General features: G+C 36.9%; 1 protein-coding gene across 1 annotated transcript; it reads left to right on the top strand.

Moving 5' to 3' along the window:
• Positions 1-320: 320 nt before the first annotated feature.
• On the top strand, positions 321-26,714 carry LOC311169151 (carbonic anhydrase 13; the record flags this gene model as incomplete). Its single annotated transcript, XM_084230893.1, has 7 exons — positions 321-357; positions 4,021-4,218; positions 13,045-13,163; positions 16,039-16,134; positions 17,296-17,358; positions 17,877-18,032; positions 26,595-26,714. The coding sequence occupies 7 exons, from the start codon at positions 321-323 to the stop codon at positions 26,712-26,714; spliced, it is 789 nt and encodes a 262-aa protein (XP_084087019.1).
• Positions 26,715-27,381: the final 667 nt, after the last annotated feature.

The following is a 27,381-nucleotide window of genomic DNA, read 5'->3' as shown; positions in this document are numbered from 1 at the left end:
CCCTACCCCCTCCCTCATTACTTTCCTGGCAAGGTCCCACTTACTTTCTTGAGTTCAAACGAAGAGAAAGAGGGACGGACAGCGCAGATTTAGCCCAGCCTCGTCGGCCCACGGCGAGGGTCCACGGCCTCTCGCGCCACTGCCCCCTGGCGGACAAAGCTGAGAACGCCCTGCCCCCGGGGTTCCGGGGCTCCCACTTCTGCTGGGTTGCAAACCGCGGTCCCCGCCCCAGCCCGCCCGCCCGCAGGCGTGCCCGCCGCGCTCCCTCCCTCCGGTTCCTGCCCTGCCACATCTTCGTCTGACTTCCACACGCTGGGGCCATGTCGCGACTCAGCTGGGGATACGACGAACACAACGGTGAGTGTCTTCTGATTGCACGGGATGGGGGTACTTTGGGCAGTGGGCGATTGAGGGGGACGGTCCGATGCCCTGGAGCCAGCCGACCGCACACTGCTGATCTCATACTTGGCGAGAAAGTTTTTCGGTTCCTCTTTGAATTGAGCTGTGCTCCCCAAGCCTAAGCAGGAAGCAGAGGGAAGGCTGATCCTAGTGTAGGTTGAGAAAGTGTCTTTTGGAGAGTATTCATGGTGCGGGTGACAGTGGGGCCGAGTGAAGGTGAGTTAGCCCTATTAAGATTCCCTGGCTCCCTCCCCCAAGTCGTCTTATTTGCCCGTTCATTTTCATTTGGAAAGCTGAGAACTTTCTCTGATATCAACTACTTATCAATGAAAGGCATGGAGCTCAGAAGTCTGATGACATACTTTAATGGATTGAGGACAAGTTTCCTTTCAGTCTTTTAAGCTCATTATTCACTTAGGGGAAACAAATCATGGAAAACCCTTGAAAACATATTTAAAAATCTTAATAACTGAATTACACGAAAGATTTAATTTCTTCTTGGCAACCAAAATACTGCACATTTCTTAATCACTACTATAAAGATTCCCCCAGCAGTTTACAGTTGATTACTACTGTTGGCTTAGGTTCTTTTTGGGAAATGAAGTTTACTTTGGGTTACCTCTAACTCTCCACTCTTTCTCCCTCTCTTTTCACCCTCCCTTGCAGAAATTGAGGATTAGCAAAGGATTGTTGAGATTTTAACATATTGACAAAAAATTTATCTATTGATGGGGTGACAATAATTGCAAGACGCATACTTTTTTCTCATATATCCTAAATTATCAAAGGTAAATGGCTTTTCTTGTTTTTTTATATATAATAAAATAATAATCGTTATTTGCAATATTGCAAAGTGTCACCAAGAAAGTCAAGAAAGAAAATGAATCACTGTCAAAATTAGATCTGAGAATAATAATAGTAACAACAATAGTCATAACACTGGATAATGCATGCACATTATTGGATTAGCATGCATATTATTGAACAGTATTGGATAGTTTCATTTTATAGGTAGCCTGTTTTCACCAAGAAAAAAAAGTTTTCATTCTAATAGTAGCATTTTTGAAATTCTAATTAACTTGCCAGTTGAAAAATGGCAGCAGGTGAAGTTTATAATTTTAGTAATGAAAGGTATAATTTAGGTGGACTGAGACCTAAATTTTTGACTGACACTTGTATTTATAATCTTACATTTTGCTAATTTTCAATTTATGTTTGTTTATTTAATAGCTACTGGGTGCCAACAGTGCCTTCATTATGGTTAGGAAGAAGAGTCTTTTCCGTGAATGAGTATTGACTACTCTTTAATATGTTAGAAAATATTGGTTCTGATGAAGCTAATCTGCAGAAACTTAAAAAAAATTCATCTTAGAAAAGACATTAGCAAAGAGTGATTTTGTCTTTCTTCTGGGAATTGTAGGGCAGTCTCTTTTTTTAGATGCCATAACTTTCTGAGGGCCACACCTTTAAGTAGATCTACTTGGGCAAATTACTACTGGAAATGTGTGGTATCTTGACTGGACAAGTTTTATTGTTCTTTTCTCTTAAACATTGACACAAGTAGTGAATGAGCAGATAAAAGAAAACTAAAGTTGGGAATAGTAGCAATGATAAAATGGAACATCAAGAGGTGAAGCATTGGAAGGATGGCTTCATAATCCATGTATAACTCTTCTGCTGCCCTTTTATAATTCTATTATAAAGTTTAGTTTTTATAGTTTAGTTCTTATAGTCTAGTTTTTATAGTTTAGGGCATGCGACAGTTGTTGAAAATTGTATATCACTATGGATATTCACAAGTTCCTGAATCACTCAAGAACCATCATATATTTCTATTTGAGAAATACGTTTATATTGATTTAAAGTTGAATGTGTTGGGAAGTTTAAGAAAGCTAGGCCTCTGAGAGGCAAGAAATGAACCTACCGTAGTGGTTAATAGATAATATTGAGCATTTGATATGAAGTGGTGATATTTTATATTATGTAGGCTTATGTCTGCTTACACAAATAGTTCTGCTTTTAAAAGTGAAAAAAAGGATTAGGAAGAGAAAGAAACTCTTGATTGTAAAGAAGTCAACAATATGTTGTGACATATGCATTGCATATTTGAAGTCTAGTTCTCATTAGGTTAAATCTTACTTGGTGGCAGTGAAATAGAAAAGTTTTTCACCTAAAAAATTAGATTATATGCAAAAAGTACTAGAAAGGTAAATGAAACTACTTAATAAAAAGGAAATGTAATCCCTTTTTCTGTAATTAGTTTTAAGCAAGAACTTCTGATATTTAAGTTGTTTTAAGTCCAAAATATCAAGCTCATGAGAGAACTAGTTTTAATTCAACTTGTGATCATGTGTTAATGCTATGGCTATTTGATTTGTTGTCACATGATGCAAATGGGAAAGAATTTATGCTTTCTCTGTTGCAAAAATGAAGTATAATAGATGCTGCTGATAATATAGTTGTCTTTCTTGAACTTTCTTTCAAAATTTTATCTTTTAAAGAGATATGTTAATAACAAATGTTTAGTCAATTGTCAGACTGTGTCATTTTAATAAGTACTTGAGTTTTAGAGAAATCTAGTTAGTTGGTTAGTGAAGTAGGGTGAAACTTAACCATTGACCCTATGCTCTACTTACCTTGTGGTAGCTGTTTAAATTGCAGGCATAGTAGAGGTAATAAGAGCCTCTAACCTATAAAGTGACTCACATTTTTAGAATGTCTTGGCACTTAATTGAAGCTACAACCTTGATGTTGATTTTGAGAGTGCAAACTTGAATAGAGTCACCCAAAGAAATATAGTAATGAATTACCAGTTTATTGGTTCACATCAATTATCAAACATGTATCCTGTTTGGGAACTTGATGCAATTTTGACTTTTCCAATAGATGATCAGGATGACAATTATTCCTTGTGTAGGAATTCAAATGAAGCATTGGCACAATAAGTAAAGAAGGACCTACCAAACTGTAGGAAGAGATTAATTGCCACCTGTTCCACTGCAGATAATCAACAACATTACATTTTCTGACAAGGGATAGCCATTGTATTTGGATTATCCTATGTGAAAAACGCGTATACTTCCTCAGTATGACACTGGCACCTCACAGGTAACTCAGTTGAATCCTGGTGATAGGTGATGATAACAGTTAGTAATGGAAGAAAGTAGGGACGCATCTTTAAGAACCACATCCTTTCTTTGCTACACAGTTGACTCTTCCAGTTTATAAACTTGTTGACCGCTGACCTACCACAGCTCATTCTTGGAGCTGAGACTGAATCTCACTGTTTTCAATGATGAATTGTACTGTTGTTTTTTGTTTGGTGAAAGGGTATCTTTGCAAAGTAGTTTATAGAACTTACAGGCTCTTTTGTCTGCAAGGTTTAGTTTAATTCTGAAAGTGAATTTAAAACAAACCAGTACGTTTCCATACCTATGGTGGAAAACAACTAATCTTAAAAAAGCAAAACAGCAATTACATACTAAAGTCCTGCAGATGAAGATTTTATTTTATTAGTTTTTGGTGTTTTCTTCAATATCAAGTCCAATGCATTGCATGCAATAAATATTTATTGGATGAAATAGCTTATTTATTCCTTTTCTTTTGTCCTATATATTTAAGGTCCCATTCATTGGAATGAATTTTTCCCTATTGCTGATGGGGATCAGCAATCTCCAATTGAGATTAAAACCAAAGAAGTGAAATATGACTCTTCCCTTCGACCTCTTAGTATCAAGTATGACGCAAGCTCAGCTAAAATCATCAGTAACAGTGGCCATTCCTTCAACGTTGACTTTGATGATACCGAGGACAAATCAGGTTGGCTTTTATTTTTGGTGGGGAGTGAAGGGCTTGGATGACTGGACTATACTTTCTTATTTTTCATACTTGAAACACGTACGCACTGTATATTCTTTGTTAGCTTTTTGTTAAATAAAAGTTTTATTCAGTAAATTCACTGGATAGTATCTTTCACAACATGAACAAACAATTGGCCAACAAAATAAAACTGTAGTTTACTTGTTAATTTGTATGCTAAGTGAAGAACAAAAATAGCATTTCCTTAAAATGAACATTTAATTCTCCTTCAAGCTTCCCAAGGAATAGAAGGTATCAAGTTTAAAAGTAAGATGAGAGAGAAGATTGTATAGAATCATATTTTGGAACATTGTTTATGGCATCTGACAAATTTTTTTACTTTTAGTCTTAATAGGATGATGCTCTATTTGCTCTATTAAAGAAAAATATAGCTAAATTTTTAAAATCCTTAATTGGAAGAAAGTTTTTACTTATTCATTAAGCTCAGATTTAGTTTAGTAATAATATTCTGTATTTATGTGATGCTATTTTGTGAGTAAAAATTATAAGCCCATACAATTGCTTCCTCATATTTGTCAAATGCATTTTCATCAGAGCAGAAATGCATAAAAATGATTAATACATGGTATTTTCAAATTTTACGTTACATATATATGTGCATATATTTATTTATAGGCATTTATATATTATTTATAAATATAAATATTTATTTATATGCATAATCAGTTGTCTTTCCTTCAAGCCCGATGGTGTGACTCTCTGTTAATAGGTATGGTTGATGTAATGGGTACATTGTAAACATTGTCCAAGGCGTCTGAGTACAAAGTTTATAACACCCATAATTGTAGTTTGATTCTGTTTGTAATTATAGTTTGATTCTATTTTTTTTTAAAGATTTATTTATTTATTTATACAAGCACTGGGTACATTCAGAAGTGCAGGAGGGTGAGAGAATTCACCAGAGCCAGAGAGGGGAACAGAACAGGCAGACTGACAAAGAAATACACTGCTGAGGGGAGCAGCAGGCGGAAGGAGAAGCCTGTCGCGCCATGTGGGACCCTTGCTGGTGGCCAGGGATCGAACCGGTGCTGCAGAGGCTGCGGGCAGCTTCGCAGCCCAGTGCTCAACCGCTGCACCACCAGGGGAGGCCCTATAGTTTGATTCTTAAACATACAAAACCTGGGGTTACCTACTCCTAGCTTTATTTATTTATTTATTAAAGATTTATTTATTTATGCATAGAAGAGCTGGGGTATAGGCCAGAGATGCGGGAGGTGGGATCCACCAGATGCGGGATCCACCAGAGACAGAGTGGGGAGCAGAACAGGCAGATCTACTGAAATACACTGCTGAGGGGAGCAGCCGGCGAGACAGGAGAGATCTGCCTTGCGCCATGTGGGTTTCTTCCTGGCTGGCCGGGGATCGAACTCATGGTGCAGAGGCTGTGGATTGCTTCATAGTGTGGTGCTTAACCCTTTGCACCACCAGGGAGGCCATACTCCCAGTTTTGGACTAAGAAATAATTATTTTGTGCATCACCTAAAACTTTACACTTTGTAAATGTCACCAACATTTTTTTTTTTCATGTTAAATGTCACCAACTTTAGTCATAAATAATTGTTCCTCTAATTTGCCCAGTAGTGATCCAGGTCTTCCTTTTCTCCCCACCCCTACTCCTCCCTCCTTCCAGCATCTTCTCTCCCTCTCTTCCTTTCTTTCTGTCTTCTCTTTTTTTTCCTCTGCCTCCTGTCAATCAGTGGAAACATTTTGTTCCTGTTTCCAGACTTGACATTTTCTGTGATGGGTGGTGTGTGCCTTGCACATAAGTGAAGGTCTTTCTTTCCTGTCTAGATCACAATGAAGTTATCAGGGTTAATTGAAAATGAAAATTGAAAATGTCCACAAAGTACTTTGTATCCCTCTGAGACAGAAACTACATAAATATGGGTCATGATCCTCATTCTTTTTCCTCAAGGAAAATGAACAGACTGTCTAATGGTGATTTTGGGGGAAAAGTCAGTTAAAAAGAAGAAATCACTACAGTTAAACAAAATGTTGTTGATGATTTTTCTTTTTCTTTGGTTCATAAAAAAAAGATAATTTCTGAAATAACAAACCACTTTTACTTGAATAAAATAGTATTCATTTGTAAAGAAGTTATTTTTGACCAAAACAAATTCTGAATTTCACCAGTCAATGAACCACAAGCATAAACCCTTCCCTGTGGTCCTAAGAGTGCTTTAGCTGTGCAGCTGCATCCCTGCATAATGGGGAGTCATGCTTCATAATTTTAAAAATCCTTTCAAATGGGGGCAGGTGGATGTGAAATTCTTCAGAAAGAAACCCATTGGTCATAGAAGAGGGAAAAAGTAATCTGATAAAGACAGTGTGTTCTTACCCCAACTACTGTATACAGATAGTATCTCACCCTCTGAGAACCTCACCCTACTAGTCCTGCTGTCCACCACCCCATCTACCCCTTCCCCAGCCTCCTAAGCTTGTCAGATCACAGGACATCCCCCACTGTTGTAACTGCCAATTGAGTCTCTTTCCACTCAGTTGATGGCTGTCTCTGGGCAACAGCTTTATTTTAATGCCTAGCATGTTGCCTGGCACATAGTAGGTACTCAATAAATGTATGATTAAGTTAAAAACATTTTTCAGTAGCTGGTTGGGGGCCATGGAAAATACCTTGAGATGGCATTACAGTATAGAATGCATTAGTATATATGGTTGAAGAGTCAATAAAATGACAAATCCCAGAAATCAATTAATACTTTTGACACTGAAATAGTTCAAACAATGGTAGGTTATTTGTTGTTTGAACATATAATTTTTAAACGTTATTGTACACTAATTATTAATCTACAGGGGGTAATGAGATAGCCCCTGGCATATAGCAATCATTCAATTACTATTAATATCTATTAGTAGCAATAATAGTAAAAATAATAATAATGATCATAATAATGATAATGTGTGTTCTTTCTGTGGATGAAATAAGTTGTGCTGAAATTTTGGACAGATTGCAAAAGGAAGGAAACTGATTTCTTGGAGGCTTCCCTGATGGCACAAGGGGTTAAGACGCAACCTATGAAGCTATCCGCAGTCACTGCAGCAGAGCTCAATCCCTGGCCAGGGAGCTGCCCACACGGTGCAGCAGACCTCTCCTGACCTGCCCTCTGCTCCCCTCAGTAGTGTATTTCAGTCAATCTGCCTGTTCTGTTCCCCACTCTGTCTCTAGTGAATCCTTTCACCCCCTGCATCTCTGGCCTGTACCCCAGTTCTTGTATGCATCAATAAATAAATAAATAAATAAATAAATCTTTTTTTTTTTTAAAGAGACCTCCTAGAAATAACAGTGACTTGATGAATTCAGTCGTTATTCTTTAATTTTCATGTGGAGAAACTGTCAGTTTCTTAGTTACAACATAACTATCTAGCTCTAGCTATATAGTTTTAGATAACTACCTGAAGTCAACCAAATATACAAGATCCTTAATTATACATAAACAACAACAGAAAAAGATGCTGGTAGAGGCAGATACCTCATTATATGTTTTCTGCCAAGAGACAAAATAGCTAGGGAGTTGAATTGGTAATCTGAACTTTTTATATCATAAGCTCTATTGTAATTATGTTTCCCTCAATAGACTATAAATTCCTTGAGGAAAGAGATGGCCTTGTTCTTCACTGTATATTTAGCAATGAATGCAATGGCTGGTCCATAGTAAGCTTTTAAGAAGTGCTAAATTTTTTTTTAATTTTTTTATAGATTTTTTACATCATTTTTCATTTTTGCACAATGTATGCATTTTCATTTTGGTTATAGTCCCCACACAATTCCCACCCCCCTTATTTTGATCATACTCCCTCCTCGCCCACCTGTAGTGTGTCTCTGGTTATAGTTGCTTGTTGATTTTGATTTTTACTTTATTGTAATTAGTCTTTTTCCTGGTCCCTTATTTAGGTTTTTAAATTCCTGCTATGAGTGAGACCATCTGGTATTTTTCTTTCTCTTTCTGGCTTATTTTGCTGAGCATGATCCCTTATAGCTCCATCCATGTTGCTGCAAATTGCTTAAGTTTATCTTTTTTTGATTGCTGAGTAATAGTCCATTGTGTATATATACCACATCTTCTTGATCCAGTCATCTATTTTTGGGCATTAGGGTTCTTTCCATAGCTTAAAAAAAAGAAAGAAGAAAAGTCTCAAATGTAAGAAACTAGAATAGGAAGAGAAAGATAAACCAAAGCAAGCAAAAGGAATACAATAATAGATATAAATGCAGATATCAATAAAATTGAAAGTAAAAACAATAGAGAAAATTAATGAAAGTAAAAACTGGCTTTTGAAAAGGTCAATAAAATAATTTCCTACCAAGTTTGATAAAGAAAAAATAAAAAGGCACAAAAAAAGAAAGTGTTGAATCAATGAGTTGACCAGAGAGTTACGTGGTGTGTCGATGCTAATGGCAGAAGAAGCCACACTTAATGAAGGTTTTCCTGACTTTATAAAGAATTCAGATCCCTGTGACTGTGAACATCCATGTCTGCATTCTTCCTTCTCTCATGGTGTAATCCGGGGTACAGGCCAGAAGTGCGGGAGGATGAGAGGATTCACCAGAGACAGTAGGGAGCAGAACAGGCAGATGGACCCAAAACACTGCTGAGGGGAGCAGTGGGCGAGACAGGAGAGGTCTGCCGCACCATGTGGGTATCTCTCTGGCCAGCCGGGAATCGAACCTGCACTGCAGAGGCTGTGGACAGCTTTATAGTGCTGCGCAACCCGATGCGCCAATGGGGAGGCCCTACGCTGTGACTTTAACTAGGTTCACTGGTCCTAAAAATATTCTCTTTAGGGATTTCCAGGTCACTTCAGTAGTAGCCTTACAAACTGAAGTGTGCTTCTTCATGTGAGTTCTCTTTCTTGTTTTATGTTAATAATATTTTTGATCCAGGCACTGTCATAGGCACTGGGGATGTAGGAGAACAAGACAGTTTCTCCCTTAAAAGGAGTTTGGGGTAGTGAAAGTGAGAGCAAACAAATGTGTTGATTTTTAAATTAACTTTTTTTTTCTGATTTGTTGCCAGCCTTGCTTATCACTCAAGCCAGCTGATCATGTTGTAGTTTCAGAAAATGAGTAAGTTTAGCAACTTACTACAATTTAAAAGAGTCAAATTCAGTAGTGTCACACATTCAATATTTTACATTGTTGTTCATCTCCATAGCATGTAGCAAAGTGACAAAAACTCTTTTACTAAGATATTGAAATTTCCCTAAACTTTTATGGCATTTAACTCTGTAGACTTCTTAGATGAGAGTATTGATTGAAATAGATTTAAAAAAAAAATCTAAATGAGGGGAAAAATGCTCTATATATGTATGCCAAGTATGCTTTCAGAGAAATGATTACTCTTTTTTCAAACATAAGATGGAGACTATAATACTTATTTACTCATCGTAGTTGGAAAGTAAGATGGAGAATTCGATACATGAAAACACTAAATCATCCTCATTAAAAATAATTTTGTTGCCATTATTCGCTTTGTATCACAGGTTAGCTGTTTTTTTAAAGATTTATTTATTATGCATACAAGAACGGGGGTACAGGCCAGAGGTGCAGGGGGTGAGAGGATTCAACAGAGACAGAGTGGGGAACAGAACAGGCACATTGAATGAAATACACTGCTGAAGGGAGCAGCGGGTGAGTCAGGAGAGGTCTGCTGCACCATGTGGGTTGCTTCCTGGCTGGCTGGGAATAAAACTCGTGCTGCAGAGGCTGCAGATTGCTTCATAGTGCTGTGCTTACCCCCTTGTGCCACTAGGGAGGCCCAGGTTAGCTGTTTTATAATAGACTGTCTTAAATTCAGTGTCAGAGATAACTTAATTTTGATATTTTTGACTCACATCCCTCCCTGCCCCGCTGCCCCCTGCACTGTTTTCTCAGAAGAACACTACTTGAAAGAATGTCCTTTACAATTAGATATTCACTGATCATAGTCTTGTTTTAAATATTTTAGTTGAAACACTCAGATGAGGAATCCAAATATGTAAAGGTTAATGCAGCCTTCTTGCTTAACTAAGCAGAGTTGTGCTAATCTGCCTTTAAACCCTGTATTCAGAGCAGCCTTTCCAGAGATCAACCATTATTCCTGGATGTTTCCCTACCAATGTGTGGGTTTTGGTATTACTCTCTTTGTCTAGAGCCAGCTTGTTTGCATCTTCTTCCAAAATTAAGCTCTCTAATATGCTTTTTACTGTGAAGGAATGACTTTATGGTTCAGCTCAAGTCTTACTCTACAACAGTAAGAGTAAAGGAGAATAAAATTGTTGATTTCTTTTCATCTGGAATTCCATTGCGTGCAAATGGAGCCATTGCGTCAAATGGAGTCATTGAAAGGAATGTGTCTTTTAAATTAATCTGAGTCATTTTTCAAACTATCCAAAGAAACATCAAATATTCATTCATTCATCAAATATTCACTGTGCATGTCCTCTCTAATAGTTCCCAGCTAGGTGATGGGTATGTCAGGGACCCAGCTAGAACCTTTGCCCTCATGAACATTGTCTAATGGGAGAAGAAACAGTAAAATTATTCTGTTTAACAGAGTAATGGAAGAATGAGTTCTAGAATCTGATATAAGTGGTTCTCTTTTCTCTTTTATTTTTTTTAGAGGGCTTTGCAAACAACTATCTTTATTTATTGTAAAGAAATCTGGATCCAGATGAATCTGAAGGAGGCCCCAACCATTCAACCTTCCAAAAAATTTCCATTATATATGCTCAATTTTTTTCCCTTAGCAGTTTTGAGTATTGTACAAGGGTCATGCAATCCAATACCTTAATTAAAATAGACAGAACAACAAATACAAACATAGACAAGAAAAATGAAGCCTGTAGAGGTTTAAGTGAGTTTTGAAAGATCATATAATTTATTTAGTAGCTGTCCCAGGTCTTCTGATCCCAGCCACTACACCACCTCTTAATTGTTGGTATTCAATTTCAGCTGAGTCCAACTGCATAAGGGAGAAATCAGTTCAATTGGGTTGGTCAATATAGATTATAATCTGGATCATTCCTTCCCTACAGTAAAGCTCAAAGAGAAATGTACCTCAGGCAGATATATTATCTTTTCCCTTTTTTCCTTGCTGTTTGTAGAAAACTACCTGTGATACCTCTGAACATCTATTCCTTATGTTAAGTAGGTCTTCTTGACATTTTGAGAGAGATATGTACATACAGTCTCTGAAGAGGAGAATATCAAATAAAACTGTGTTAAGGCTGTACGCACTAGTATAACACTTAATTGGATGTTGAGGGGAGTTTAGGAATCTGTATGGTGTCTTCAACATCCAATGCTTTCTTATCCTCCCATATCCTTGAAGCCCGCCCAATCAAGATTAATTGGAAGGAGACAGTTTAAGAATATGTTTTCTACTATTAAAAGAAATAGAAGAAGACACAAAGAAATGGAAAGACATCCCCTGCTCATGGATTGGAAGAATAAACATTATTAAAATGGCCATTCTACCAAAAGCAAAATACATATTCAATGCTATTCCAATCAAAATTTCAATGTCATTCTTCAAATAAATAGAACAATTATTGATGAAATTCATATGGAATCACCAAAAACCCTGAATAGCCAAAGCTCTCCTGAAAAAAAAAAAAAGAAGGGAATGGAGGCATCACACTTCCAGACTTCAAACTATACTATAAAGCCATAATCATCAAAACTGCATGGTATTGGAACAAGAACAGGCATACAGACCAATGGAATCCAGAAATAAACCCACAGATTTATGGTCAACTAATCTTTGACAACGGAGCAAAGAATATGCATTGGAGCTAAGAAAGTTTGTTCAATAATTGGTGCTGGGAAAACTGGGTTGCTACATGCAAAAGAATGAAGCTTGACTACTACCTAACACCATACACATAAACCAACTCAAAATGGTTAAAGAGCTAGACATAAGACCTGAAACCATAAAATACATAGAAGGAAATATAGGCAAAACATTACATGATATGCACATCAAAGACATCTTTACAGACACATCACCCAAAGCAGTGATAGTGAAGGCAAAGATCAACAGCTGGGACTACATCAAATTTAAGCGCTTCTGCACAGCAAAAGAGACAATAACAAAAACAAAGAGAAACCCCACCAACTGGGAGAACATTTTTGCACACAACACTAATGATAAAGGACTGATCACAAAAATCTACAAAGAGCTGATGAGACTCAACAACAACAAAGAAAATAATCCAGTCAAAAAATGGGCAGAAGAGCTAAAAAGAAACTTCTCTGAAGAGGAAATGCAAATGTCCAACAGGCATATGAAAAAATGTTCAACATCACTTGTAATCAGGGAAATGCAAATCAAAACTACCATGAGATATCATCTTATACCAGTGAGAATGGCACATATTAAAAAAAACTAGCAACAACAAATGTTGGCGAGGATGTGGAGAAAAAGGAACTTCCCTGCCCTGTTGGTGGGAGTGCAAACTGGTCCAACCACTATGGAGAGTTGTGTGGAGATTTCTGGACCTACTAAACATAGAGCTTCCACATGATCCAGCAATTCCACTCCTAGGTATTTACCCAAAGGACACAGAAACATCAATTCCAAAGAGCACCTGCATCCCTATGTTTATAGCAGCACTGTTTACAATAGCTAAGCTTTGGAAACAACCCAAATGCCCAAAAAATTCCACATAGAATATGGGCAGATTGACTCCATAGGGAGAAGTTGTGGGTTATGGAAGCGTGCATAAGTATTTTTTCTTGCTAATATTTACGAATGTATTGGTATTTAGTTCTGCGTGGAGGTCCCCTGACCGGAAGCTACAGGTTAAGACAGTTTCACCTGCACTGGGGGTCTGCGGATGATCACGGCTCTGAGCACGTGGTGGACGGAGTGAGATATGCTGCTGAGGTAAGTCATGAGACTCATGACTCAGTGTTTTCCTATGCAGTGGGGTTTCAGGAGCCCAGAGGACAGCTCCTTTATCTCTGACTAGATTCTGATCCAATTAAGTACCTCATGGTTACAATTACTTTATTCCATCAATGGGAAATTTTATCTATAGGAGAACTACGAATAGTCCTCAGCCTTAATGCAACTCTGAGAGTTTAGGGTTATTGGGCCCACTTTAGAAATAAGTAAATTGGAGACTTGCAAAGATTAAGGCCAGCTAGGAAGCAGTTGAGATGGGTTTAAGTTCACATCTGTCCGATATCAAATTGCAATCTCTTTCTACAACTTCTGTTGTATTTACTGAAATGCCTGTGAGGGGAGAAAGAAACATATATTTGGTCCAGCTACAAATATATACTAATATAATGTAAAGTCCAAAATATAGAAATGCTAGCAAATGGTAAAGTTCCTTTTAGGGAAAAAATAAAGACACAGACTCTTCTAAGTGCTATAGTTCTTTGCTAAAGCATAGCACAATAAAACATTTATTGATTTGTTTCTTTTTCATTGGAAAGTTACTCCTTTTCTTTGTAATTATATTCATTAGGAATATGCTACTACTTCTAATGCTCTAATTAAATGACAAAGTATAAAATAGGTTTAATATGATTAAATATTGCTCACATCTAACTTAACTATGAGATGAAAGTGAATTGTGTGATGCAACCAAAACTATTTAAGTGAAAATAAGTTGGCTTGTGAGTCCTTGAGGCAAGAAAGAGCGATGTTATCAGGTAACCACAGTTCCCCTTTTTTTTTGAGTTTTAAATCAAGTACAAGTAAAAGTGATATCGATTCCCTAAAGATATTGCCTATTTAAGCAAGATGTGTTGGAGGACTTTTTTAAAAAGGAATTTTCTTGCTCTAGTTTCTCATAATACTCCAAATGGTTGTTTTTTAACTAGCAGGATATATAGATTCACATCTGTTTAGTTACAATTCAATTTCTAGTTGCCTATGATTGTGACTGAAGAAGTCATTTCACTACTGTCTCTTTGTTGTTATCTGTTGTCTAATGAACTGATGGACTGGCATAGAGCCATTTAAAACAACTTTAGCATTCTTTTCAGCCCCTCCCTGACAGTGGAATTTCATCTGTCTTATGTGAGCCAAATAAATTTTGTTTCATCATCTTCAGGTTTTGTTCCTCCCCCATCTCTCTCACATCAGTTAGAACATGGCACCATGGAGTCCACTGTTATGTGTTCTACCTAGATATCACCTAGTCCTCCTTCATTGTTGTGGCCAATCCAGTGCACTAGTTTAAAGTTTTTAATTTCACTGTTTACAGCTTTTTTTTAGTCCACAAATCTCCCTTATTTGTTGCCTTTGAGATATGAAGTCATATGTAAAGGATGAAATAAAAACGTGTATTTGAACATGTTAAATTTTCTCTTACAGTCAACTAGAAAGGTGATTGGGGCGGGATCCTTCATAAGTGTTTCCTCTCTGATGTGACAAAATAATTCATTTGAAGGCGATCTTAGCTAAAGTCAACCCCTCACATAGGGCTCTTAGACAACATGGCCTACTCATGATCTTGGCCACATTGTTTGAGTGTGTTATATTGCCCATTGACTACTGTCTCAGTTTGTTCTTCTCACCAGGAATAAAGATTCTCCAAGAGTGGGTTTCTGCCTTATTATTATCCATGATCTTTTGCAATTGTTTGTATTTTGGCGCTGCTGCCAAAACACCTCTGCAATGGTAGAACTAACACCTTTGGATTTTGCAGAAAGCCATTTGCATGGGAGTAGATCTGTGAAGTAGGTGAAGCCTGTCTTCTAGAATTCCAGATCCCTCCTGCTCCTTCTCACTCCCTTCCTTTCCTTTCTCCCCTCATTAGCACCAGCTGCTTTTTATTTTTACCTCAGACTCTAGGATTCATAGACCCTGAATCCTCTATTTTCTCATTAAAATTTGGTCTTAGGAAAGGATTTGAACATATTCATAGAAGGTAGCTTGAGTACTCCTTAACATAGTTATTCTTTTTTTTAAAGATTTATTTATCTATTTATACAAGAAGTAGGGTACAGGCCAAATGCGTGGGAGGGTGAGAGGATTCACCAGAGACAGAGTGGGGAACAAAACAGGCAGACTGACAAAATACACTGCTGAGGGGAGCAGTGGGCGAGACAGGAGAGGTCCACCGTGCCATGTGGGACCCTCGCCGGCCGGGATCGAACTGGCACTGCAGAGGCTGCGGACAGCTTCATAGCACTGCACTCAATCGCTTGCACCACCAGGGGAGGCCCAACATAGTTATTCTTAAGGAGACTTTATGCATTAAAATATCTTAAACTAAGTGATAAACACTTGATTTGACAGTTTCAGGAACATCTGGCATTGTCCTTAGCAGTAAAATTGTCCCTGAAAATCTATTTCAAAGAAACTTGACTTCTGTTCATCCAGTGGACTCCGTTAGTTTAAGTTTGTTCAGTGGTCTCTGCCAGTTGGGATCTGACCTTAAGGCCATTTGATTGCAATCCCACTCATGGAAGACTTGGGGAAGTCACTAGTCACTGGGGAGCAATGGTTGCACATAGTTAGAGCTAGAGTGGCCCAGTAGGATGCGCCAGGACATTCTAAATGGTGACATAGACCTTACTATAGGACACGACAGACTAGCTAAGTGACCACAGTCCTTCACTTAGGCTTTAGTTTTTGGACAAAAGTAAAAAGAATCTGCCCATCTGCCCAAGATTCTTGTGAAGAGCACATTATCCATATAAATACACAGTACCAGACCATGTGTATAAATGTTTTATCTGCACATATGTTTTTAAATATGTTTAAAAAAAAACAAAAAGATTGTTGCATACCTGTCTTGCAGCTCCATGTTGTTCACTGGAATTCAGACAAATACCCTGGTTTTGTTGAAGCAGCTCATGAGCCAGATGGACTAGCTGTCTTGGGAGTATTTTTACAGGTGAGAATTCACTGATTTCATTTTAAATAATTAATCATTTATGTCAGATAAAGAGATTCAGTCATGGAGTAGTCAGTCGACTATTTTTTAGTAGTAAACTAGTTCTTAGTTTAATGCTTTCCTTTTGAAATGAGTAACAAACTTTCATGTATTAGTTTATGGTTCATTTGAAGGCCCAGAACTAGCCCTTGCAGCATTGTCTTATGATGCCTCTTATTGTCCATTATGTGAATAGTAACACAACAATTACAGCAGAAGTAGCACCTGAGATCATAAGAAGAATATCTTTATTCTGGACTTTTCCTGATTGCACAATATTAAATGATACAGGGAAGGGTGTTGTTCAAGTTCCTGATTCTTGAAGCACTAGTCTGACCACCATGGTTTGTTATCACAAACCCACTGACCAATTATTGAAAACTTTGGTTGTATTTTCCTTTGTCTCATTTTCACATGTGATCAGACAAGCAATACCACATGTGGTGGGTTGAGTCACTCAACTCACACTGTGAGTACATTTTTGTAAGGTGTGCACATTTGCTATGCCACCAACTCTGTGTGATTTTGCAGCTTGTTGGAGCTGGGACGGAGGGGAAGGTGGGGCAGAGTGGAGATCGGTGTGGATTCTGTTCCTTTAGCCACCATGTCTGATAGTGGCAGTAAAATCCAATGGGACAAGAAATTATACTTTAATATGAAGGATTTAAGCTCTTAGGTAATATATATATTCTGGTGAATTCTCCTCTTGATTTGGGGCCTCAAATAATTTAGGCTGAAAGTGGGAGATGTTTCCACAAATGTTTTGATGTTGCAAAAGTCAGTTTGGATATAGGGTCTGAAAGTCCCATCTGGATTATTATGTAAGAGTTTGCTAAGCAAGGTTTCGCTCAAGTACCTTATAGATTCATAAAGCTAAAGAAATATGAAGCTGTTACTATTAGTTCAACCAAGGAGTCCTGTAACATTATCTCCTTTAGATTTTCCTGGCATGATAAGATCAGTAGGTAAAAGAGAGCTTTATTATAGAACAATCAGTATTTGTTGTGGGCTGACTTAGTTTTTGTTTTTTTGTTTTTTAAAAACTTAAACAGTGAGTAAAATGTACTGATTTGAACCTGATTTGCTACAGTAACCATTTCTTTTGAAATTTCACATTTTCAGATTGGTGAGCATAATTCTCAATTGCAAAAGATTACTGACATTTTGGATTCCATTAAAGAAAAGGTGAAAATAATTACTATTTGTTAATAACTAATAAATTCCTTGTTTTCTCCCAAATTCTCTTACTTTCTTTTAAGATCTTCTCTTATCTTCTTAGAGACACATTGCTCTCTCCTTTGAAGGTTTGGAACATATTTGACCAGTAGAACACAAGTAATTATTATTTCTAATCTTTCAGAAATGATGAAGGAGTCTTAATTGTCTAGAATAATCACTAATTAATCTTTTTATGCATAATTAGTATTTGATGCTGGAGTTTTGCAGAATAAGCCTTTACCTGCAATACATTTTAAAGATTACTTGTATTAAAATAAATCTCATGCTTCTTAAATCTACATGATGTGTTCCTAACCTAAAAATTTTAGAGTAAGGCAGATACTTTGTTTTTATATACCGAAGGCAAACACTAAATAATTCTGTGAATTAAAGAATTCCAATATTTCATTGGGTGGTATTTTTTTGGGGGGGTGGGTGTAAAGTTATCCTATTATAATTTCTGTGAATTCTTTTTTCTCTTCCAGGGTAAACAAACCCGATTCACAAATTTTGATCCAATATCTCTGCTTCCCTCATCCTGGGACTACTGGACATACCCTGGTTCTCTTACAGTCCCACCGCTTCTAGAGAGTGTCACATGGATTGTTTTAAAACATCCTATAAATATCAGCTCTCAACAGGTAAGTCACTTCTTCCAGGTTTCTCCCAATTCATTAGAGAAAAACAGGTTAAAAGTAAAAAAAAAAAAAAAAAAAAAAAAAAAAATCCCAATTTCTGTTGCGTTATGAAACCTGTGTTTCCCTGCATTCTTCAGCGAGATGGTTGGAGCAGAGAGATTTATGCCATCTTCTTAGTTGACTTTCGTGACTAGATGCTTTTTTTCCCACAATGTGCATACAGATACAATGAAGAAAGCGAAGTGCCACTTGAAGGCATTTAATCACTTTTGTTTTCTGTGGTGTAAACAGACTGGGATACAAACAGGAAAATAGGGGAGGTTACTCTTAAAAGGTGGTATTCTTCTTATCCACCTTAGTGCCTCTACCTGCTTCTCTTACAGCCTTCACCTTCACAGAGTACACACTGAGGACAGTGAGAGGCACTGCACCCTAAGAAACCTGTATGTCTGCTTAATGGAAAGATCTTATCTTTTGTCTTCTGTGGACAAAACTTTTGTAGGGCTGCTGGTGAGGCTTCATGAATTTACTTAGAGGCAGTGGAGTGGCTGTCTATGCTGCCCTAGTAGAGATATTAACTCACTTGTTTTTCTGATAAATGCTTACTGAGCCTTAAAGACAAGGCAAGCAAGGTACAGGTTCAGAATGCCTTTGATGCCCAGTATTGCTGCTCAGAGTCCTCAACCATGTGATGCCCAATTTGGCAGATGGAGGCTGCTTGTTGTGGATGTTGTACTTAGGGGTTTTGGTTTGCAAAATCTTAGCAAGAACAGAGTCTAGTAATTTCTGTAGCTAACAAAGTTTCTGTACTGGACTTGCCCACCTTCTTGTGTGTTCATTCCCCTTACCCCCCACCAAAGGCTAGAAGCTGGTTTGCTTTACCAAGGTCATATCAGGTAATGTTTCCCCTTGGTGTGCTGAACTTATCCAACTTCTGTTGACCTGGTTTTAGGATGAAAGCCAAAACATAATCTGAGGCACACTTATTAAAACATTTTATTATAGTCTGCATAGAAATCCAGAGCTTGACTGACATGGAAATTCCTGTGATTTTCTTCCATCATAAATAATGTGAGTTGCATCATAAGAAAAATAACTTGTCATTGATTGCAAGGCCTGATTACTGGAGTTCATTTTTCTCCCCTTCATATACTTTGATATTCCCTTTTAAAATTTGAACAGATTAGTAGAAAGAGCTAATAAATTTTGATATCAAGATCATGTTTTTTCTCTCATATTTTAAGAGTACTTTTATTCCTTAAAGGCATTTGGAAAATAAGTTTTTTTTTTAATACTTCTGTGATTTGGAAGAGAATATATCAAAATGTAACTTAGTTCCTTAAAACACATGTAGTTAACCCAATCAAAAAATCACTTCCTGCATTTAGAAATTGTGACTGCTTAGCTATGGATTCACTACTGTATCTTACGTGAGGATCAATTAATAATATCGATAAATGTGTTTTTAATGCATTATATAAAATAATAGCTGTATTCTAGAACTTCAGCGTGATTGGTAATTCATTTCAAATTATAATAGCAGCAATACTTTTAGATATTTTTATTTTTAACTACATTAAAATGATTATCTGAGTAATAATCCAACTTGTTATGGTGATTTTAAGAGTTAAACAATAAGACAAGTGATAATTTAAAAAAATTCGATGTTAGTCTAACTATGAAAAAAATCAGACAAAGCCCATTCTAGAAAGTACTTGATCCAGTGCTCACCCAAACAAAGTCATCAAAAACAAGTGTGAGAAATTTTCATAATCAAACGCCCCAGGAAACATGAATACCAAGCATAGTGCCATTTCTTGACAGGATCTTGGGACAGAAAGAGACAGTAGATAAAAACACAGGAACTCTAAATAAAGGATGGGCTTCTGCCAATGATAGCATATTAATATTGGTTCATTGTGAAAAATATGCGATAAAGATGGTAGCATATAAATAATAGGGAAAACTGAGTGTGAGGTATCAAAGAATTATTTATACTACTGTTGCAATAATTCTGTAAGCCTAAAACTGTTAAGAAATAAAAGGCTATTTAAGAGACTCCAAACATGAGACTGTTGTTATTATTGTTATCATTCAGACTGTTATTATTCAGTTCCTTAGCTTTTTTAAGTAAGGTAAAATGAAAATGTCTTTTGTTGTGCTACTGACTTAAAACTTAGTTTCAAGATAAAATTTTTATCTCACTTTAGTCAGCTCTTTATTTTTGGAGTTATTGGGAAATATTATATTTAATCATTTTCTTATTTCACCATAGAACATCACTAGTTATGAAGACTAACTCCTACTTTAAGTAAATTGTTGCCAATTTTTTTCTGGTTTTTTATACTGGTAATTCTTGCCAAATCACTATTTGACCAAAAGGTCAGATCAGATACTTTTTATTTTCTTTTTGTCCAGTTTCTCCTTCAGATTCACTTACTGAAATGTTTGATTTAACTGACATGCTAGAGAACAGGCAGACTGTTTTCTGATACTTTTGATCATAGAGCTGTCATTTTTCTTTGGAAGCTTGATTTTTCTTGCCAAGTCTCTTTGAGTTACTCTAAATTGGTTTACTCATCTGCTGAACCTCAGTGTACAGAATACTTGGCTTTACTTCTTTGCTCCTTTTTTTAAAATTTATTTTTCATTTGTTCTGATAGTTGCATACAGTAAAATTCATGAATTCTAGTATGCACTTGATGACTTGGTTATTATCTATTACAATCAAATAACAGAATAGAGCTCTTTGCTGAAGAAGTCGCCTTGGGTTCCTTGGCACTCCACCTTCCTCATCTGTGGCCCCAGACAACCACTGAGATGTCACTAGAATTTTATCATTTCTATAATTTTATTTAAATGAGATCTTACACAGTACATAAACTTTTGTTTTTGATTTATTTTAGTTAGCATAACTAAACTAAACAAAAGTCATAACTGACTTTTGTTATTGAATAATATTGTATGGGATGAATATACCACATTAGTTTTTAATCTGTTTACCAATTAATGGACATTTTGGTTGTTTCCAGTTCTGGGTTACTATAAAAAATAGCTCCCCATATTTGATATTAGAAATAATTGGCATACTTCATTTTGTGTGGATACTTATTTTTATGTCTGAGTCAACATCTGGAACTACAATTACAAGACCATGTTTCATCTTCCATTTTCATAAGCAGTGAATTCTAGTTGTTCCACATCCTTATCAGCACGTGGTGTTATTAGTTTTTTTTTACTTTAATTATGTGTGATTTTTTTTCATATTGGAAAGCTAATGTGTCAGTGGCCTTGTAACAGGATCTAATTGTAAAAGGATCTAATTATGTTTGATTTTAATTTTTTTTAAAGATTTATTTCATTATACAAGAGCTGGGGTACAGGCCAGATTCACAGGAGGGTGAGAGGATTCACCAGAGACAGAGCAGGGAACAAAACAGGCAGACTGACGAAATACACTGCTGAGGGGAGCAGCTTGTGAGGCAGGAGAGGTCTGCTGGCCATGTGGGTTGCTCTGAGACAGCGGGGATGAATCGGCGCTGCAGGGGCTGCGGCCAGCTTCACAGCGCTGTGCTCAACAGTCTGCGCCACCAGAGAGGCCCTGATTTTAATTTTTATTTATGTGATGACTAGTGGTGTTGAATATTTTTTTCCTATCCTTATTGACAATGCATATAACTTTTGGTTGAAGTATCTGCTCAAAATCATTTGCCCATTTTTAAGTTAGATTGTTTGTAGTTCTCATTAAGTAGCAAAAATTTTTATACAGCCTGGGTAGAAACCCTTTTTAAAAATACATATTTTGTAAATTTTTTCAAAAGATTTATCTATCTATCTATCTATCTATCTATCTATCTATCTATCTATCTGTTTATTTATTTATACAAGCACTGGGTACAGTCAGAAGCGCGAGAGGGTGAGCAAATTCACCAGAGCCAGAGTAGGAAACAGAACAGGCAGACCGACGAAATACACTGCTAAGGGGAGCAGCAGGCGGCAGGAAAGGTCTGTCGGGCCATGTGGGACCCTCGCTGGTGGCTGGGGATCGAACCCGCGCTGCAGAGGCTGCGGGCAGCTTTGCAGCCCAGCTCTCAACCCCTGCACCACCAGGGGAGGCCCTAAGTATTTTTTTTTAATGCGAAAATTCTTAATCTTGATGCAGATCATTCTATTAATTTGTCTTTTATAGTTTGGCTTTTGGTGTCTTCTAAATAAATATTTGCTTATAGATGCAACTTTTTTCTTTTTAAATAATAATTTGGATTTTATATTTAAGTCTGATTAATTATAAGTTAATTTATGTGTATACTGTGTCATTTTCTTTCCTTTTGATATTTCAATTACATATGCATTCGATCTTTTAGTATCACCTAGCAGTACCCCAAGACTATTTTTTAAAAAAAAACATAATTTCTTTATGTCTATTTGACACTGTGAAAAACTTCTATTGATATAAATTCAAGTTCATTTACTCTTCCCTCTATTGTGTCAAATACACACAATTTTTTGTGTTTTAGGAATATATTTTTTAGTTCTAAAATTTCTATTTGGTTCTCGTTCACTAATTCTATTTCTCTGCTGGGATTACTTACCACTCTGCTGAGATTTCTCATGCATTAAAAAATAGTTTTAACTTAATCTAACCATCAGGTATTACAAGTAGTCACTTCAAAATCAAAGGATTTTGATTCCAAGAGAGAGCCCTAGATGGTTCATCTTGGATTGGACTTGATTTTTCTTTCTTTGAGAATGTGTGTGTTCCATCTTCTTGATTCTTCACATAATGAGTAATTTGTGTGTGTTCTATATGTTATAAACATTAAATTGTAGAAATTCTGGATCCTGTTATTCTCACATGAGTATTATTTTATTTCTTTTAGCAGATTATTTTCTGGGCTGGGCATAACATGCAACTTTTCTTTCTTGGGCAATAGCTCTGGTCTCAGGTCAGCTGGGGTGTCTGGAGTTTCTGTACTACACATGCATAATTCAGGGATAGAGTCTGGGACACCTTTCTCTGGCTCTTTCCTTTCAGGATAGGTGTGCCCCATTATACTGGGTGTACCTTGCAGATGCCACTAAGCTGAAAAACTGGAGAGACAGCTCACTTGTAGAGACTCTATAAGTGAATGACAGCAGAACTCACAAGTGAGTTCTTGTCTCTCCCTCAAGAGAATGTGAGCGCCCCACCCCTACCTGAGTCCCTCTGTTTCTGTTCACTCCCTCATACGTGCAACTATATAGTTGTTTTTAATAGTTGTCTGGGTTTTAGAATTGTTTTCTATTGGGAGGTTGTCTTATAGGGTTTAGGTCCAGCATATCTGGAAACAAAACTCTAATATTCTGTTTCCATTGTAAAATTTTGCATTTTGCAATCAATGATAAGAGTAAGAATATTTTCCACATCTTTATTTATTTTTTAAATATTTATTTATTTATGCATACAAGAACTGGAGTACAAGCCAGAAGTGTGGTGGGGGTGGGAGTGGAGGTGGGAGAGAGGATTCACCAGAGACACAGTGGGGAGCAGAACAAGCAGATTGACTGAAATACACTGCTGAGGGGAGCAGCGGGCAAGGCAGGAAAGGTCTGCTGTGCTATGTGGGTAGCTTCCTGGCTGAGGCTCAAACTCATGCTGCAGTAGCTGCGAATTGCTTAATAGTGCTGACGCTTAACCCCTTATGCCACCAGGGAGGCCCTTATGTTTAAAACTTTTTATTGTAAAAAATAAATAAAAAGGATTAGGGGGAAATAACCAAGATAAATAAATAAAAAGAAGAAAGAAATGCAATGTAGTGTTGTGGTTAATGTATGACTTATTTGCCAGGTGGCAAATAAACTTTTAAACTTTCTAACTACCTCTGAAGATCTTTGTCTTTAAAATGGTGATAATAGTATATTATTGACAGAATTGTTTGAGGATTCAATGAAATAATGTAATACAAAACACTTAGCTCAACACCTGGCACTGTATATTCCGTAAGAGAGCGTTTATTTTTATTATTACTTAGCTTTTGCAGGTGGGAGAATGCTTACAAAGATATTTGAGCATTAAAGTGACATAATAAAAGGTATTTACAAAGCATTAGAAAAGAGTATTTCTGCTTGGCGGGGTTATTCTACAAGGAAATTAAAATTGCAGTATTAGAGCCAAAGAAAATAGCAAAACAGATCATACTATACCCACTTTGCCTCCGGGGGACTCTGGGGAGTCTTCCACCAGGAGCCACTAGTTGCTGAGTCAACTTTAGTGATAGATGGATAGATTTTCTGTCTGAATGATGCCAAGGGACTAGTGAGGGATAAAACTGGTTGGGGTCAGTCAGAAGGGTACATTTTGAGATCAGTGTAGTTGTAGAGGACCCCAGAGCCAAGAGAAGCAAATCTGAATGGAGGATTGGCTGATGCAGGACTTTCCTAGTGGGGTGTTTGCAAGGGAGCTTCACAGCCAAAAGGGGAACGAATTTGATGAGCCATCAGGATAGTTTCAGGGAGCACTGCGAACAATAGCTGGCTGTTCAGAGAAAGATCTAGATAAGTTCAACTCCTAGACTATGATTTGCCTTGATCAACTTGCAGTGGGTCAGAAGTGGGGTGGATGGGATAAATAGAGCCAGGATTTCCAAAGGAGTCAGCAGTTTTCCTGGGAGGCTAGTTGGGCCGAGTAAGGCCAGTGAGTCAGTGCCCTGTTTCAGACTCAGGATTCTTGCATCGACACCTAAAGTGGCCACTCCAGACATGCCTGGATTACTGTGATTTGCAGAAAGCTGAGTGTCTTCCTTGTGTCTCCTCAGCTTCTGCTAATTGACATTCCCAGGGAATTTCTTAGTGTAGTTTTACCTATAACAATTTGTCACTTAAATGAAACTTGAGCTGTAAATATTTGACTTGTCATTCCTATACTTGAACCATTTAAAAATATACCTCAAAATGTCACTCGTGGAAATACATGGCTATTTGTATCTGATGCCTGAATTTATTTCCATAGAGTATAGTTATAAACTCTTGCCTATTTACTGTGACTGGGCTCATCCTCTTCGCCTCCCATCCTGATGAATATAGCGTGAGAAATATTTTAGGCTTCAGTGAAATGATGATGATGGGAACTTAATTGATGTGTGTTAGTCTGAATTTGTTTGACTCTTTAATTAGGTGACTAGCAAAGCTTAAAGGATGGAATTTCTCATCAATAATAATTTGTCTACATTCAAATGAAATAGCAAAACAAATTTCAAAAACTTAATTATATTAATTGGCAATATGTTTTCGGTGAACATTTTTGAGACAGTAGAATTATTCAGGTAACTTACCCAGTAGTCTTTAACTACTGCAGACCTGTGCTAAATCTTGATAAGTAAACATTGAATTGATAGGTTATATTACTGTTGATAAGTAATATTAAATCACCAAGAAGCTATTATATAATTTATAAAACATGCTTACAATAGAAAACTTTTCAGTACTAAAAACCAGTGACAAATATTTTTGACATACAAAGATGTTTGGTGTATACTAAGTGAAAAAATAAGGTTATTATAGAGTTGAGCTCATTTTTGTACTAAAACTTGTCAAATATAAAGTTGTCCATGGGCATACATGTGCTTGTGTTTATAAATAGGTAAACATCTGAAAGGTGTTTTATATATATATAATATTTTCCTCTATATATTATATTTTCTATATTATATTTTTCTGTATGTTATATATAACAATATATAATCTTAATATGGCTATATCTTGTGATATGATTACTGGTAGTTTCTATTTCCTTCTTGATATTTTGTGCATTGTATATAGAGTGTAAGATAAGTTGGCCCTGTTGGTGAGAAATATGCCTGTACTACTTAAATAGTATTTAAACATTACCAGAAGCTGATTTAAACATTATTAGAGGCTAATTTAAACATTATCCTATACTTTTTCCATAATTATTTATTTGCAAAGCACAAGTATGTTGAGAGCAAAACTATTGTTTAACTAAATAATGCTTATAAGATAAAATTCTACAGGATGAACACCACATGATTCCCATAAAAGCTGGGAATCATATATACTGGTGAGCTTGTAAGTTTTCCAAGGGCTGCAAGATAACTATGGAAGAAATCTAATCAATGGCTCACTTATAGATGAGGAAGCTGAAGTGTAAGGACAATAGACTATTTGCCCAAGGTCACACAGCTACTTAGTGGCAGCACCAAGGCTGGGACCTGCCCTGAAAGCCAGGCAGTATGCTTTCCATGGTCCCATTCTGCCTCTGTTGGTGACATTCCCTCTTTCTACATACGTACATCTGAAGCCATGATCTAAATATTGTTTCCTTAAATCTTCAAATCAAGGATGCTACCTACTTAATTTTTAAACCCATGGGTATTTGTGTAGTGGTGACAAATTAGTAGAATTGTTGCTTTATTATATATGGCACATAACTTAGAACATTTTCATCATAATATTTTTAGTCCATCATGGAGGAAAGGCTTTTATGGTTCTTAACTTTCTATGCAGGGCACTTCATTAACATTTGTGTGAATCTAAATGCTAAACTAACTTCCCTCTGTTCTTCAACAGCTGGCCACGTTCCGCAGCCTCCTGTGCACAGCAGAGGGGGAAGCAGCAGCCTTTCTGTTGAGTAATCACCGTCCACCACAGCCTCTGAAGGGCCGGAAAGTGAGAGCCTCTTTCTATTAACAGTTATCACCAGTGGACCACCCCAAACATGTCTGAAGAGAGAAACCAAAAGAAAACACAAAAATTCCTACTAACTGCTTATTCAAAAATCCTAATTTACAGGAAACCATTTTGCTATCAGCTTCAGCACCACGAAGAAAATCAGATCTCTTTAATAACTAATTTAACTCATCGAGCTCAGATTTGCACTCATCGATATTCATTCAAGCAGTGATCATTATTCAGCGTGTATGGAAACCCATGAAATGTGTCTTCTTCAGCCTGCCTGAAAGCATGGCTGGCATGGCAAACTTGCAGTGTATTAACAATTTTCCCTTGTGGTAGAGACTGATCAGTCTCCTCTCTCAGTGATGTTTGGTGAAAGACTGAAATTCATTTATAGAATGGAAGATTGTGGTATCTTTTTCTAAGTAGGTGATTCTCTTTAAGGTCTTTATATCATTCTAATACATACAAAACAGACACTATTTTCTTTTAAAGTGAATTTGTGTTTTTATTTTGTTGCTGAATCTTATTGCACCCCTTTCATAAAATGAACAGTAAGGGTTTATGGGGGTGGGGTGAGATTTAGCTACTTAGTGTATCTAACTCCACAGCTCAAAAAAGGCCATGCAGGGCCTCCCCGGTGGCGCAGCGGTTGAGCGCTGGGTTGTGAAGCTGCCCGCGG

Source organism: Talpa europaea (assembly GCF_964194135.1).
Source record: "Talpa europaea genome assembly, chromosome: 3".
Lineage (NCBI taxonomy): Eukaryota > Metazoa > Chordata > Mammalia > Eulipotyphla > Talpidae > Talpa > Talpa europaea.
Note: the sequence above shows the minus strand (reverse complement) of the source record. Positions and strands in the feature narration are given on the sequence as shown.